The sequence below is a fragment of the Camponotus floridanus genome, unplaced genomic scaffold (assembly GCF_003227725.1).
Source record: "Camponotus floridanus strain SB8 unplaced genomic scaffold, Cflo_v7.5 scaffold18, whole genome shotgun sequence".
In the NCBI taxonomy this organism is placed as follows: domain Eukaryota; kingdom Metazoa; phylum Arthropoda; class Insecta; order Hymenoptera; family Formicidae; genus Camponotus; species Camponotus floridanus.
This window is the reverse complement of record NW_020229303.1, coordinates 1,688,913-1,706,230: the sequence shown is the minus strand read 5'-3', so window position 1 is coordinate 1,706,230 and position 17,318 is coordinate 1,688,913. Positions and strand designations below refer to the sequence as shown.

General features: G+C 34.4%; 1 protein-coding gene across 1 annotated transcript in view; it reads right to left on the bottom strand.

Moving 5' to 3' along the window:
* Nucleotides 1-1,159: 1,159 nt before the first annotated feature.
* Nucleotides 1,160-17,318, bottom strand: part of LOC105249053 — a 34,407-nt gene continuing 18,248 nt past the window's right edge. The window contains exons 2-8 of the mRNA XM_011254210.3: nt 12,670-13,169; nt 9,283-12,091; nt 8,383-8,503; nt 6,218-8,275; nt 4,709-4,895; nt 4,248-4,496; nt 1,160-3,627 (exon numbers count right to left, since the gene is read on the bottom strand). Coding sequence (XP_011252512.1) covers nt 3,067-3,627; nt 4,248-4,496; nt 4,709-4,895; nt 6,218-8,275; nt 8,383-8,503; nt 9,283-12,091; nt 12,670-13,169 — 6,485 coding nt within the window. The 3' untranslated portion in view covers nt 1,160-3,066. The remainder of the gene's footprint in view (nt 3,628-4,247; nt 4,497-4,708; nt 4,896-6,217; nt 8,276-8,382; nt 8,504-9,282; nt 12,092-12,669; nt 13,170-17,318) is intronic.

Here is a 17,318-nt window from a genome sequence, read left to right as displayed (position 1 = left end):
GTGGAACGTGCCTTATCATAGCATATCGTATTTCGCGGCTGGACAACGTAAGTCGAGCATTTTCCTTTGACCTTAAAATCACGTAGCACATGTATAAATTTAAAGAAAAATGATTGTAAGAAATTTCGAAATTTATAAAAATCTCTTTACAATTTTAAAAAATTAGTGTTATATTATTTCACTTCATATTGTTATATTTGTCCAAACGTCCAGTTTAACGTTGTAGAATTTGAATTCTGAGTTGCCAGTGTTCAGATCGAATATATGCATCGCGGCCGTGTTTTTTCGCGAGTGTAAAGTGGTGGCAAAGTTTTTTGAATCGAAGCGAATTTTCCGTCATTTTTCGCGTTTTTTACGACTAAAATTCGCGAGTGTGACTTTTTGGCAAAAATCAAGCTCGTGCACGTGTGTTTAAGGAGGATTTTGAAGAGAGGATCTCGCCTCGTACAAGGACACACTCGAAACCGTAAGTCCGTTACTAAGTAAATTTAACTTGTGCCGTGCGATTTGATCAAATGATAAAACGCATAGCCATCCATCGTCTCGGTTAATATCGAGATATCAGTGGATATGATATGTATACGTTTGAAAATACCTGATATTTCTATGGACGACTACGTTTCGAAAATATATTGTTGAGAATATCAATCTATAATTTGGCAAAAAGTACATCCCTTCGAAATCACATACAAGTATACACGCAGATAGCCAAGAGATACACGTGTGTTACACGTACCCCAGGTAGAACATGAAACTCATAATGACATCATTATGACGTCATCATGATTTTATTTATCACTTAAAAGTTACCTAAACAAACATGACTAAAAAATGAGTTAAAGATGACAAAAAAAATCATAAATTTTTAAGTTCAATAATCGCATTATATAATTTTAAAAAGATTATGTTGCTTAAATGTAATAAAAATTACATGAATATTATATTCTGCAATATATATTAAAATATATTAATATATATTAAAATATAATAATATATATAATATATATATATATATAAAATAATATATTAAAATATATATATAATATATATATATATATATATATAATAATATATTAAAATATACATGAATAATTAAATATAAAAATATATAATAATATATTAAATATACATGACTAATTAAATAAACAAGTAATTGCATAATATAAATAAAAAATGATATTAATAAGTCACAAAATGTTGCCAAAAGTATATCAAATGAGATGATTATGATTTTTCTAAAATGACTTTTAGGTGACGTCATAATGATGTCATTATGAGTTTCATGCTCTACCTGGGGTGTCTGCAAAATATTTCGCATTTCACATGAAAAAATCGCGTCGTCATTTTTACACTCAGAGTCAACTTTGATGTATCATCCTTTTGGCTGATCTCCTCAAACGCAAATTGTTGGCTTGGCATTTTTTGGGTACATATAGAACACATGTATGTACACATCTTGGAAGCTCGTATGTAGTTTTTGCAGTTGGAGTCGACAGAATTATATAGATAATAGATATACATCCAAAATGCTATGTTAGACTATGCTACATTGATATCGTTTAGTGACAATCACTCAGACTGGACCTCATTGTATACAATTGTGCAGTCATTCCGTACCCCTATTATCTTAGCTCAAGCACATCTAGGTACAAATTGTGATAAACGGTGTCTGATTATGCAGTGTAGGAAAGACATTTTCGTGCTTGAGTGAGATATCAAAACTGCATATAGCATTACAGAGAGATGGAGACAGTTAATTATAAGATAGCTGTCGCTCATGGAAGGTATCTGGCTTCTTAAATGTCTTAAGCAGAATCAGCAAATCGGTCCCTCAGAGCATATAAAAAAACAAGTAAGATCAATTAGGATTTACACTAATATTGGATGTAAAATATAAAGATAATTAAATACATCTAACAATATTTCCGATAAAATTAAAATAGACACTTATCGCAGCCTATTTACTTGTAAGAAAATCTTCCAAGAAACGTGGAAACTAAATTTGCAGCGTTTAATAAAAGCTTGTAAATTTATAAGTAATCTGAGCAACCGATACAATCTCTGACTTCTGATTTTTCTTAAAACTATAATAGAGACTAACATGATTCCTCATGTTATATTATACATAAATATATACAAACACATTTCCTCTTATATCAACAATAACTCTCATAATTGTTCATACTAATATCATACAAATATATAATATATAATATATATATGTATATAAGCTTCATATCAATTTAAAGTGTAATATTAGAATACTCTTCAACATGTTGAAAGCAACATTTGCACTTTAAATACAGAATCACATGCTAGTTCATTGCACGTCATGCTCGCTACAAGAGATACTATTGTGTATAAATATTATACTTATTATCAGATAATCGAGCTATGTTTTTTTTTTCTTTTTACTTAACGCGTTATATTATACCGGTTTTGTGAGGAAGAGTGTAAAGTCTTACAGGAGGACTGTACAAGCGATCGTGTCGCGTTAGGTTTGCAATAGAAGCAATTATAGTGAACCAACATCTGTAGTGGAAGAAATATGATCGAGACAATTTTTCATTTATATTGTTTTTATGATATCCACGTCTTTTATACTTCTCTGAAAAATTGTGTAAAATCTTCAGAAATTTGCAAAATATTCCGGCAACGTAAAACTGCAAATTTATATTGCATTATCATTTTCATGATATCCACGTCTTTTATACTTCTCTGAAAAATTGTGTAAAATCTTCAGAAATTTGCAAAATAATCCGGCAACGTAAAACTGCAAATTTACATTAATCTGTAATTTTTCTTAAAATTACAAACAACTCGCGACTCGTTTAAATCTTTGCAAGTGTTCAACATGCGTTAATACGTTAACTTTTGAGAAACGTTTCTCTCCAGACATAAAACATTGTATTGTTACACTTATCGAGATATTTTTTTTCTCTCCCTGTAAAATATCTGTGATGCGTTTTTCTATAGGATACCTTATCTCAAAACCGAGTTCTCAAAGTGTGTAACATTGCGGACACCATCCAAACAAATTCCTTAGTACGCTATATCGTTTTGGCACTATGTATCTTCTAGTCTTTGCCTACCGTGATCTTCCTTCGCGGATTCTTCTGCAATTCTTTTCTGAGTATTCTCTTTTTCCCTACTTTTACCCGCACTCCTATCTCCATGGATATTTGTACTAGAATCTGGTTCAATATTATGTTCAACAAAATGGTGTACCTGTAACTCGTTTACGGTACGCAAAGATACGGAGCAAACTTGGCACTTGTATGATTGTAAATTGTCTTCCGCCCTCGTGTTTTCTATCGAAACGACAGCCGGGATTGTTCGTTGCTCTTTGACAGCGTAATCGCGTCGTTGCTGATTAAACTGAGGACTGCGTAGACGAACATCGTTAATGACTTTCGGTTCTTCGGTAATGATTGGCACGTGATATGATCGGGAAACATCCGCGTCCGTCGTCGCTTTTACATATTGTGCGTGAAGTGCGTGCTGCCCGATAGGTTCACCCTCGTCTGACGAAGTCTCGCCACCGCTCACAACCGGGCCGGGCATTGTTTCCGAATCCCATGGCGCGATTTTGGCAGGATCCTTCCCGCATAATCTCTGAGCCAATATCTGTCGAGGAAAAAGCGTTTTCTTATCGTTAACATTTTTTTTTAAATAATAAAGATAATATAATAATTTTTAATAATTTTAAATAATAAATATGATATATATTATAAAGATAATATAATAATTTTTAAATAATTTTAAATAATAAATATAATATAAATATAAAATAATATAATATAAATATAAAATAAAATAATATAATATAAATATAATATAAAATATATATAATTAAAATAAAGAGGAAGAAATTAAATCAAAAAAATTTTTTATTAATTAACTAAATTTTTTATTAATTAACTAAATTTGCCTCCATTTAAAAGGATAATATTAAGTATGTTTTACATGGATATTCGGATGTTTCGGCTAGACTTTTCTAGTCTTCTTCAGCGCATTAAGATTTATTTAATTATTTAGCACCGTTCAACTACTAAGTTAATTAATAAAAATTTTCTTTATGGTTTAATTTCTTCCTCTTTATCTTAATTTAGTTACCAGCTCTCTACGCTTATTTTATATTGTATCTTTATTATTTATTAATTGAGAGCTTATTACACAATTTCTCCTATTTATTTTTTTTTTTAATTTAAGAAATGCGTGTAGTTGAGATTTGTTTTGTTACGAACCTGCAGACTATTAAGACTATTATCACAGTCTGTCGTGTCGATGTCATTCAAATTGACACCAGATCTTTCCATTTCCGCAAATGTTCCAAATGGTAATTTGCCCAAACATTCTAACTTCATAATATGCATCTTGCTACGAAGATGCTTGGCCAAATGTCCGTGTATCCTGAATGCTATCTTACAATCTGTACATTTGAAGGGCCTGGGATTGCTGCTAGTCGCTGCACCAAATGTGGAAGTCATACTGACCTGTAAAATATTATATACATTATTTATTATATATTATTTATTATACAATATTATATATTATTTATTATACAATATTATATATTATTTATTATACAATATTATATATTATTTATTATACAATATTATATATTATTTATTATATATTATTTATTATATAATCTAAAGCTAAAAATTATATGATATTGCTCGTGGAAAGAAATTTCATCGCTTACCTTATTATGATGAGAAACGGATCTCTCATGTTTCGTTAAATGGCCTTTAGTCCGAAAGGAAACTGCACAACTTTCGCATCTGAATGGCCGTTCAAAATAATGAATATTGATATGCAACCGTAACTGACTAGGCCTGTTGAACACCTTGTTACAAATTCCACATATACTCCTACCATCTTCTGTCAAACTATAAAAAGGTACATTTTATTTTATATACTCTTAATTTTTTAAATCAAAATTGTTTTGATGAATGTAGATCAGATAAACATGCAAATCCAAAAATTATGAAAGCTATAAAATTTAATTAGATGCCAATTTTCAATTAAGCATATAAATACTTTTAATTTTGAGATTTTGATTGAAAGATTTAATTTTACAAGACATGATCTCGAATTTGTACTTATGTATATGGATTGATATTTATATAAGAAATTATTACGTACATATATGTATTATATACACGTCAAAGATTTGTTTTTTAACAAAAGCAAAAAGAGTCACATTTTATTTTATTAATTTCTATTCTTGTATTTTTCTTTTAATCTATTTTTTAATAAATTTAATATGAAATATCTATTTTTTAATGAATTTAATATGAAATAAATTTTATATGTATTTAATATACAGGGTGTTTCATACCATCCATTTAAAAACAAGAGAAGTGGTTATTTAAAAAAAGTAAAAACATTTTCTTTATAAATCGAGTGCGCTCTATCGAATGGTGATATTATTTTATTTATTAGTGCATTTTTTTAAATGAAATCTCCTATTTTTCATTACATATTCTTGTAGCTTATCTCGAGAGCTTTCCAAAACACTATAATAAATTATTTTTCCATGAAGTACTTTTCGAGTTATGAGGCTTGAAATAATTTTTCAATTTTACGTAAATCATAAAATATCTTGTAAAATATTCATTTTTCGATTATCTTACCTTAATAGTTTTATGTACAAAATAATGAGAGGAATCAATTGGTGTAAAGAACATACAGTCTTTTTAAGAAAAAATATGGAATTGTTAATTGCAAATTACATATTTTTTCTTAGAAACAACTATATGTTTTCTTTACACCAATTGATTCCTCTCATTATTTTATACATAAAAATATTAAGGTAAGATAATCGAAAAATGAATATTTTGCACGATATTTTATGATTTACGTAAAATTGAAAAATTATTTCAAGCCTCATAACTCGAAAAGTACTTCATGGAAAAATAATTTATTATAGTGTTTTGGAAAGCTCTCGAGGTAAGCTACAAGAATGTGCAATGAAAAATAGGGGGTTCCATTAAAAAAAAATGCACTTCCGGTCTGAATCGCCTATTTCCGGCCGTAACCAGAAGTTGAAAATATCACCATTCGATAGAGCGTACCCGATTTATAAAGAAAATGTTTTTACTTTTTCAAAATAACCACTTCTCTAGTTTTTAAATGGGTGGTACGAAACGCCCTGTATATCATGCATCGAGTTAACATCAACAAAATAATCATGAAACATTTCATTTACCTAACATAGTTAGGCGCTGGCCCGCTCGATGGTTGTAAAAATTCCGCTTGCGGTTTCGAATTTCCGGTATTCGGTGACGGCGATCGAAAATCTGGGCCACCGACAACTATCTTCCTGGCTACTGCTCGCTTCATGTTATCCTGTGTATTTTGTTTAACGGTATCCGTAGTCTGTTTCGCATCGTAGTAGATGATTCGTGCTTCTTGCGGCGATGTATTTCTCGCGTCGACGTTTTGCGACTTGGGTGGCTCGTGCATGGGCGACTGCATCATCTCATAATTAACACGGATATCTTGGGACTGTGCTCTATATTCCAAAAGTGTTCTCATCTCGCTGCTCGGTGGCCTATTATCTGAATTCGTTTGGCGTATCTCCATGGTTGTCGACGGCATAAGCTCCTGAATAACTTGCATATCGTGAACGAACGATGGCTTGTATTCGCGATTAGGCGATCTCATCTCTTGACCGCGCATTTTGTAGTCCTGCTGACTCGGTAGCCTCAGTTCGTGATTCTGCGCTCTATACTCTTGACCAGGGGTTCTAATTTCTCTACTGGGCGGCCTTAGATCGAGATTCCGTGGACTTTGCATTCGACTATCGCTGGTCGTGTGTCTCATCTCGTGATTCGCAGGTCTCATTTCCTGACTGATGGTAGGACATTCCCTAGACCTCTCTACTTCGCTCATCATTTTCATCGCATTGAACATGGGACTTCTGTCAATCTCGTTGTTCGTGTGTTGCATCAATGGCGGCCGGTTGTCCATATTTAAAGATTTTGGTGAATGGCGATCGATACTGGGTGTGCTGCGGATAGATGCGGTAGAAATCGATCTCTCCATTGAGCTACCAGTCTTACTCATAGGTAAGCCATATTCGAAATTTCCCCCTGTACCAGTGGGATTTAGAAGCTCAAAATTTTCACGATCAGAAACCAGGTAATCGGATTGTTTTTTATCCTTGTGATTAGGAATTATTCCGTAATCGTACATTCGTCTTTCCATTGCCATATTGTTTAGATAAATCTTTTCCCTAATTTCCATTTTAATATCGTCACTAGTATGCTTCGTCATGTGCTTAATTCTAGAATCCATGACAGAGTGCTGCATTTTGTTAGGATCAGCATACGTCACTGATGGAATACCGTTGGAATCCATGTGTCTAGATCTGCCGAGATCCTGGTGCTGCGGATAAATATCCCTCTCCTGTTTGTTGTCCAACTTGGTGCTTCCCACGCGATACTGCTGCTTCATTTTACTATCCATCATGTGTCTCTCCGTAAGATACGCCTGCAGCATGTGACCTTCCGCGTTCGGTTTCCATTCTCTACCTTGTATAGGCAACCGCTCCATCGTTTGGACTATCGTCTGCAGCAGGACCGGTTCCGAAACGGGAGTCAGTATGTCCACTGGTCTGGCTCTTTGCGAGATTGGCGACAGCAACAGCTGAGCCGTCTGCTTCGTCGTGAGATCCATGGGTTGCGAGGGTTGATGACGTAATTCTGTAACATCGGTAATTTCCTCGATCTCCACGTCGGAATCATGTTTCTTCGATGACTGAATAACGCTGATTCTCGTTTCTTCCGTAGCATCGCGACTCGATGGAAAATAGTAACGGTGCGACAATTCGTTTTGTATCAGGGCCGTCTCTTGCGCGGCGATACTTTGGCTGCTCACGATCGACGTACTGGTCGCGGTGGATACGATATTCACCGTGGAGGTCGTCGGTAGAGTTAGCGCGTATGGATATGTCATAGGTCTGCCCGATGGCAGTAAACCTGGCAATCTGTTTGCCGCATTATGCTGCGAAAGACTCAATAGACTTTGCGCCGCTTCCTGCTCTTCGCTACCAGATTCCTCGCTTTCCTCGCCATCGCTATCGTCCTCCTCTTCTGAGGATTCTTCCGTGTTGCCACCACCGGCTGCCAATCGCGCAATGGCTTCCTTGTCAATATTCTCGTCACAAACGGTCGTAGGGACTGGTACTATGCCAAACTCTACGCACTTCTTGTAATGGGCCTTGGACTTCATATGTTTCGTGAGGTTGCCTTTCGTTTTGAAACTATTGCAAAAAAATTTATATATATATATGTAGTTCGAACTACGTGATAAACAGTAGAGAAGCTGATAAAAATTATATTTTGTCGTCATTAAATCTGAAGAACTTACCTAAATGTACAGTGCTTGCAGGTGTATGGTCTAACATCTGTATGTGTTCTGATATGTTTCTTTAGCATAGACGGTTTCTTACAACGAATACCACATTCTTCACAAACGTAGCGTCCTCGACCTTACATAATAAAGATAATAATTAAAATATATAAATATATAAATATAATTAAAATAAAGATAATAATTAAAATAATTATAAAGATAATAATTAAATTTTTTTTGTCTCAAATTATTATAAAAACAAAATTTGAATAAGAAAAGACTTAGGACCGTGACTCAAAAAATTATTCAAACACATTTAAACGACAAACGCACGTTTCGATCTTCTACAGATCCTTTTCAATGTCATGCAAAATAATAAATTATAAAAATAAACCCAAAGATTAAAAGAAGATCCTCATGACTTTCTTTTGTTTTAATCTTTGGGTTTATTTTTATAATTTATTATTTTGTATGACATTGAAAAGGATCTTGAAGAAGATCGAAGATCGTGCGTTTGTCGTTTAAATGTATTTGAATAATTTTTTGCTCTGACAGATTTTTCATTATTAAGTTACTTTTTAACATCAGTTGATCCGTTTTAGCGTTATTAATTCGCAATTATCATTTCGTACTACTCTACGTCACGGTCCTAAGCCTTTTCTCATTCAACTTTGTATTATTATTATACAGACCGTTAACCCTTCTTTTTTTGATTAAAAATTTTATTTTATTAAATTAAATTTTATTTTATTAAATTAAATTTTATTTTATTAAATTAAATTTCATTATAAAAAATTTTATTTTATTAAACTAAATTTTATTATAAAAAATTGTATTAATGACAATTAATATAATAAAGAGAAGGGGGTAAAATTTTGCTCTATTTTCCATGAAAATAACTTAAACATTGCTCACCTCTTCCGCGTACATAAGTATAATCCTCATTACTCTCAAAGCCACCGTCAAATATCTTCACCCTCTTCGCTTTCTCCTGCATATCATTCTCCAATCCACTGTCTGGACTGGTAGGAGTAGTCGGTCTGTGCGAGGAGTGCGTCAGAATATCCTCTTGCTTCTTCCACGCAGTGGTGTAATTGAGAGGCCTGTGCCGGGAGTCGTAGTGCGACATGTCCACGTCCAGCGGTGCCTCCTTACTTTTCCAGTTGGAGTACATCGACAAACCGTGCTGCTGAGTAACGTACATCGGCTGCGGTCGATTCAGAGTGCAATAGAACACTCTGGTGGAACACTTCAGTCCTAGATATGTGTAGGCGTGTCCGTTCAAGTACAATTGCCCGTAAGACTTTTTCGGTCGGGGTGTCTCCGGGCTGATGAGAGGAAGCGTGTTCGCGGTAGGCGTAATCCCGTGATGCTTCTTCGGCGTGAAAGTGCCGGGTTTTAGCGGCAGGGATGTAGGTCTCAAGAACTTGTTGGCGCTAGTCGCTTCCTTAGCTATCTCGCCGTTGCTCTTTGGCGATTTGGCCTCGGGTTGCTTGTCCTTAACAACTAACTCTGACGAAGTTTTCGTTGGCACTTCTGTTTTGGAAGAATCTAAGTTCACAAGAATCACCGACGAAGCGTTGTCCGCCTTTAATTTGGCCCCGTTGAACATGTAGCTATCCACGACCTTGGACCATCCACGTACATCCGAGGGGACGCTACTCTTTAACCGACCATTCTCTTGAGATGGTAGATCGTATTTAGCGACACGAGGTTTAGCAATATGCATCTCTACATCTCTGCCGGCGTCTACCTCATCGACGCCCCAATTGGAAAGCTTCTTCTTGTTTTCCGAAATGACCTTAGTCGTGTATTTTAGCTTACTGTAAGAACCCGAAGTCGCGGGATCCATACCGTTCGGATAACTGAAAGCCTTGTCCAGCTTCGGACTCTTATCATACGTGAATTCCTTCCTCTCTCGCGGATTCTCCATACTCTTGTACTTTACGGTCACATTATTCTTGATATGACGATCCAGCTCCGTTTTATTAATAGGCATCGTCATTATTCTCATGCGATGCTTGTCCGTTGAGGTCTCGACTTTGACGCTAGGAACTTTAGGACTGATCAAGTCGCTCTTCAGACCGTCAACGCTGGGAGTTTTAAAACTGACCTTTGTCGATTCCTTCGCCGGACTGGCCAGGTCCAGAGGCTGGTCCAATATGGAAGAAGCGTGGCCAGGTAATGGATCAGACATGCCGGACTGTACCGTACCGGGTTGTATCCTCACGGGATTGGCCAAGTCTAGCGGTTGATGTACCATGTGCAGGCCCGGTAAGCCCGGTATCACCTTGTAACCGGCTTCGCCGGCCGTTATACTCGGAGATATGTCTATGGCCGGCGTACCGGTCAGGGTATGGGGTCCAGGAATGCCGGGTACATAACGTATCACCTTGTCACCGTGGAGAATGCTCGTGATGCCCGTTTGCGGCAAAGTTAACGGGTTGTAGGCAGTGATACTCGTCAGCGGGTTGAGGTGCGGCTCCAAATAGTTGTAGCAAGACATGGTAGGTGCTATGTTGGGAGTTGATATGTTCGGTATGATGGACGACGCCATCTTGGACGTGTCAGACAGGGAGGAATTGGGCGTACTAACCGGTATACTCGACGACTTATGTAACATGGTACCACCGGAATGAAGCCCCGATCTCACCACTACCGACGCCGTCTCCGAGGTCACGCAATTGGCATTGATTATGTGGTCGTTTGCGGGCGAGTTGGTCTGTCGCGGCTCGATCCGCATTGTCTTTGTTACTTCGCCCGTGTTATCGAGGATCCTCACTTCGCCGCCGAACATTTGTAGCGAGTTGGGACGTGGATACTTACTGAGTTCTTCCAGCGATCTCAAGCTTGTTGGCACAGACTCCGTTCTCTGCTTCTTGATAGGTGGTCCATACGCGTCGACTAGTCTAGTATTACCCAGTAGAGGACCTGGCGATGGTAAAGGCTGCAAAATGCCATAATAATCGGAAGACTTGGAATCAAAGTCGGAGTCCCGTTTTTCCAACTCCGCTTGATAATCCGTTCCTCTTCGGAGACTACCTTTGCAGTAATATTTACGATGAGCCTCTAGGTTGTCTATGCTGGTGTAGGGAATATGGCAAGTTGGGCAGACGAAATTTTCCAAGGTAATCTCCGGCATTGATCCATTGGCAAAATCACGCGTTTTCAAGAGGAGGTCTTTAATGATCGAACTCTCGGAGTTATGCGCGCTTTCTTTCGCTTCCTGAGCGCAGCTGTCGCTGTAGCAACGCTTTCTGCTATTCAAAGTTTCTTCGGTGGAAGACAAGTTCAACGGTTGTTGCTCGTACGATTGTTTCGTCTCCACCAGACTCTGCTGGCGTTGCATTAACTTGTGCAATCGTGGATCCACCGCATCGACAATCGCCTGATTGTCCGTAATGATCTTGTCGATGTGTTCCTGCAACTGTTCCGCGTTCGGTTTGACGGAATTGGAAGCGGAAGTAGTCATGGAAGAGAAGGAGGAGGAACTACTGGAAGAACTGGGTGATAAGGAAGACGTTTCCGTATCGCTATTGACGCACTGTAGAGCCGTTCGAGCTTGAAACTTCGGCTTGTATATCTTGCCGGTTTTCACAATCTTCACCGCGGCCGTAGATACTGTTGTCGTTGTCGTCGTGGGCGTCGAAACGGGAGGCGGGGGTGGTGTACCAGTTCCATTACTGGCGCTGTCCGACAGGCTTATATCGGAATCCTCAGACATCTACAAAAAATTCATAAATTAGAACATGTTTAGTGTTAAATAATAATATTAAATTATTTAATGAATCTTCAATTATGTTATAAATTGCAAAAGTGCTATATTGAAAATGAAATTGAATTTGGTATTTCTATCGATAACTCATATTTTCTTAAAATAAAATATTAGTATTTTTATTAAAATATTTTATTATAATATTCTATTATAATATTTTATTATATTTTATTATAATATTTTATTATAATATTATAATATTTTATTAAATATTTTATTAAAATATTTTATTACAATATTTTATTATAATATTATAATATTTTATTAAAATATTTTATTAAAATATGTTATTATAATATTTTATTAAAATATTTTATTGAAATATTTTATTATAATATTTTATTAAAATATTTTATTAAAATAAAATAAATATTTTATTTTAAAAAAATGTCAGACGAAATTATTTAAGTTAAACCAAGTAGTCACGTCAAGAGAAAAAAATTATATTGTATTAATTATTCAATTAATATAATAGCTATTTTTATCAAAACTTTGATTTTCATCTTTAATAATGAATCACTGGCTACCTTGTCGCCTTTTTCCATTTTGTGCGCGTGAGAGCGTGACCTGCAGTGCTTGTACAGATTCGATTTGGTCTTGAAAGCGAATCCGCACGGTTTGCACGGATAGGGCCGCTCATTCGTGTGTGCCCTGATGTGCTTCTGAAGAACACTTGGCTTGGCGCACGTCAACTTGCAGTAAGGACACGTATGGCCGCTCTTCCGTGATTCGGCGGCGGGTTCGGTCCCCTCGGGTTCCGGAGAAACCTCGAGCTTGTGGCCGGATTCCTTCGGTGACTCCTTGCCGTCCTTGTCGACGTCTTTCCGCGTTTTGGGCGTCTCGATGTTGTCCGCCGCGGTCTCCTTTCTGGACTCGACGACCTTCGGCGCGATTTCGGTCGTCGCCATCTTCTTGAACTTCTTGTGCAGGTACTTTGGCTCGCCATCGTTGTTATTGTTATTATTGTTGTTGTTGTTGTTATTGTTGTTAGTCAGCTGTGGGTCTGTCATCGCCACAGTGTGGGTCTCTGCAAAGAGCGCAGCACATTTAATCATCTCCGACTGTCGGAGTTGGGGGGAAAAAAAGGAAGAGAAGAGGCGAGAGATCTCATCGGGTGGACTCTCAGGTGACTCAGAGAACAGACGTCGTCGATGTCGAGGAGGGGAAGTGATTCACAAGGAATTCTCAGCGCGAATCGGCGAAACTATTCCGCGAACGCGCGCATCATTGATTAATCGATATTAATTATTGATTAATCTGCACCGTATCGGGATGCTGCGATACGACGCCGCGGTTGATGCGGGGAAGTGCAGAAAAAAATCCCGAAATAACGAGCGTTGAATTGATTATTTTTATTATGCCAGAAGATTTTTTTTTTATTACGTAAGGCATTAGTGACGCATCGAATTTACGATGATGATCATTGGTTCGGATAATATCTGCCGTTTACGACGATTATCCCAAGTGCTCGAAGGTCGCATCAGTAAAATATCATAATACTGGTAAATTCTAGGATGCAGTTTTGCTATGACGCTTTCATAAATACATGAACGTTAATGCACTCTTGATGTCATGCGTGGGACAAGAAAATACGGATTCCCTCTTACTACGTATCGCATTATTTTCCATCGATTACATGCGTATAAATACGTCGATTTGTTATGAGTAATTATGTTGGGAGAAAAAATCTTAGCCGAGTCATCAAATATTATTATCTTATAACTGCATTACAAATTCTCTTCCGATTCTTAGACTTCATATAAAAGATATGTATTTCAAAATATCATATTTACACAATCGCGAACATATACAAAATAATGAAAGATAAATGATTCATTATATTTAAATCATGATAAATTATATTTAATCGCGCTATTAATTTTTAATTTTTAATTATTTCTTGTAAATCCGACACTATCGAAGCGAAAGTAAAATGCACAAATATATCTATCACATATTTATATCGATATCTCATTCATTTTATTTCCATCCATCATATAACAATCCACTTATTTCCGTATCATATTTATTGCATAAAGTTGAAATATAAAATTTTCAGTTGAATCGCACATCAATCGGTAAAAAAATTAAAATATAACGAAAATACGTATATTTAATTCATTGATCACAAATTCTGCAAAAGAGAAAAGCAATTGGCTAATATTTTCCGCACTATACTTTCACAATCAGGAAAATACTCATAAAGTGTGAATAATCGCTAATAATAATCTGTCAATAGATATTTCTCCGCAGCGAAGAAATAATAGAGCCGTGTCTAAAACGTGGATGAAATACATAGGAAACGCATAATATAATAATTCTGAATATATGTAATTCATATAGGAAACTCTATTACGCATCTTGCGGTGGGTCGATTCTACTAAATTCCGTTTTAATGACATAACGCTTTCAAATGTGCATCATTTTAGCACATTCTCTGCGATATTAATTTAATGTATTAATAATGATTAATGATAATATAAGATTAATATAAGAGTAATAATAATAACAATAATAATAATAATAATATGATTAAATAATATTAATATTAATAACATTAATAATAATTAAATTAATATTAATAATATTAATAATAATAAGATTAATAATAATATAAGAAGCATAGGTTAAAAGTTCAACATCTATTAAGCAAAAATGTAATTTATATTATATACAACAGGTTTTTTTAAACTAGTAAATTATTGAATTATATATAAATACTTTTTTAGTTTTGTTAAAAAATATTTAGTGATTAGATTAATTAAAAATAAATTATACATATGTATATAATTTATTTTTAATTAATCTATACACTAAATATTTTTATATTAAATATATATATATATATATATATATATATATATATATATTTCTTTTTACTTTCGAATTAACTTATTTACATTAATATATTAATATCTAATTAAAACATTATTTTAATCATCCGGTGAAGGTCGAAATGGGGATTGCATTAAACGCAATTATCCGCATATTCAATATTCAAGACAGATCATCCTCGTGGAATTATACAATAATGCCACATTATGGAAAGCGGAAATGAAGGAGCGAGTTCAACAGTTCAGATCCGTTTACATATGAATAAGATTATTTCCATTTATAAGCGATCAAGATCTTTCGTGCTTACCGTTGTCTATCTATGCTTATTATGAAATTTGTTAAAATTGTAATTTCTCGACATTATTGTCTCTCTCTTCTAATACCGTCGATTTATATATATCGATTAATCGCGTAATTATCGACCGCGTCATCGGATGCAACTGATGCCAATTCAACTCGAATTACAATTATTCAAATTTAACGCGATCATCAAACTAATGTTATCAGAGTACACTGAGGGAAAAAATTTTTTTAAATCAAATAAATTTGTTTTCTTGTAACTTTTGCTTTAAATGCAAGGAATTGTTTATTTCATTTAAGCAAAAGTATTTAATTAAATATGCATATTATATTAAGTACATTATTTTCATTTATATATTTTTTATATTTAAATACTATTTTCGTAAAATATATACTATAATTTATTAAATTAAATATATTATTTTTTTTAATTGAAAGATTTAAAATTTTTTGGAATAAAAAATGTATTTTAATAAATATTTTGTAAAATTAAAATAAAAATATTTAATTAAAAATTATATTTTTTTTAAACATATATATATTTTTTAAACATATGTAAATAAATAGTTAACTTAAGCAAATAGACGTTTTGAATAAATAGCTTTCTTGAGTTAACTAAAATTTTTTTATTTCAAGATAATTTTTTCCTCACTTTATGCACCGCAGTTGTATAAAGATACTTTGAGATTAAAATCATATCTTTTACACAAAAGATTCAAATTATGTAATTATAGAAATGAAAAACAAAATTATGAAAATCATTTTTTAGTTAAACATCCGTTTTAGATGCAATTAAATATTTTTCTCATAAAAATTAATATTTTTTTTTACTAAGTAAATCCTCCTTTTAATTTAAAAAATATCTATATACACTTTTCTTTATTTTTAAAAATTTCTTACGATATATCGTGCCATACAACACGTCTAAATTATTCAAGGCTGATCGCGCGTGTTTTAAATTTTTGATTGAGTTCAGCATCGAGGTGTGAGCATTAAAATTTCGTTTAAAATTCACAATTTATGATCTTAAAAACTTAACTATCATGTCTCCGAAATACACTGCGGTATTTTTAATGCAGCAAATTTTAATAAATAAATCAATACAATTCACATATTGACTGATGCTGTTAAAATAAAAATAAAATATTTAATCCATAAATATTTAATATCCACAAAAAGAAAACAACTCGAAGCGAGTTAAATGTTGTAACTAATGAATAGTTTCACGTGAAAAAAGTTTAACTTTGCTTAATTCTATTATAATATTTTAGAAAAATTTATTATCAATCCATTCTTAACTTTGCTCATTTTTAATTATTAAAAAAAAAACATTTATATCATTTTGTTCAATCTGTTGCTGATTTTTGCACACTTTTCAATGAAACTAATTTAGACTGTAAAGATTAAAAAAGATATAAATGATTCTACATTCTCCAGCCTTCGTATAATTGCTTTTCGTCGAAGAATGCACGTCGTCAATCGGGCATCCATGTCGTTCTCGCGTATATTTTTATAGCTAGCAAGAAATCGCTGGTCTGTTCTCGGACGCCACTTTCGCGGCACCGTTCGCTGAAGTGCCCCGATAATTTTGGACCGCGCTATTTATATGCGCAAATGGAGAGAAAGAGAATGAGAGGTAGAAAAAGACGAGAAAAGAAACGAGAGGAGCTGGTGTGCCAACCTGGTTCGCCGAAAGAGGTATTCCTCCTCGCGCAGAATCACCGTCTGAACGACGAGACCTACGTCGACGGTCCATTTGGCAAGTTTCCTTCGTCGCAGGAGAAACTATTATGAAAGTTTCATGTCTTGTAAATATGTCTAATGTATCGCGCGATGCATTATAATTTATGCGACATTGCGAACCATATTGCACATGGTCAGGATGTCTCTTAATAAGTGCGGAAAATTTTAAGAGATGATTCTTTGAAAATTAAAGGGGGTTTTTCATATAAACATCTCTCCCTGTGAAGTTACATTCCTCTAAAAATGGGGATAAAAATTAGGCTTTTATTTTTTAGGATTTTTTGGATTTTAATATAAT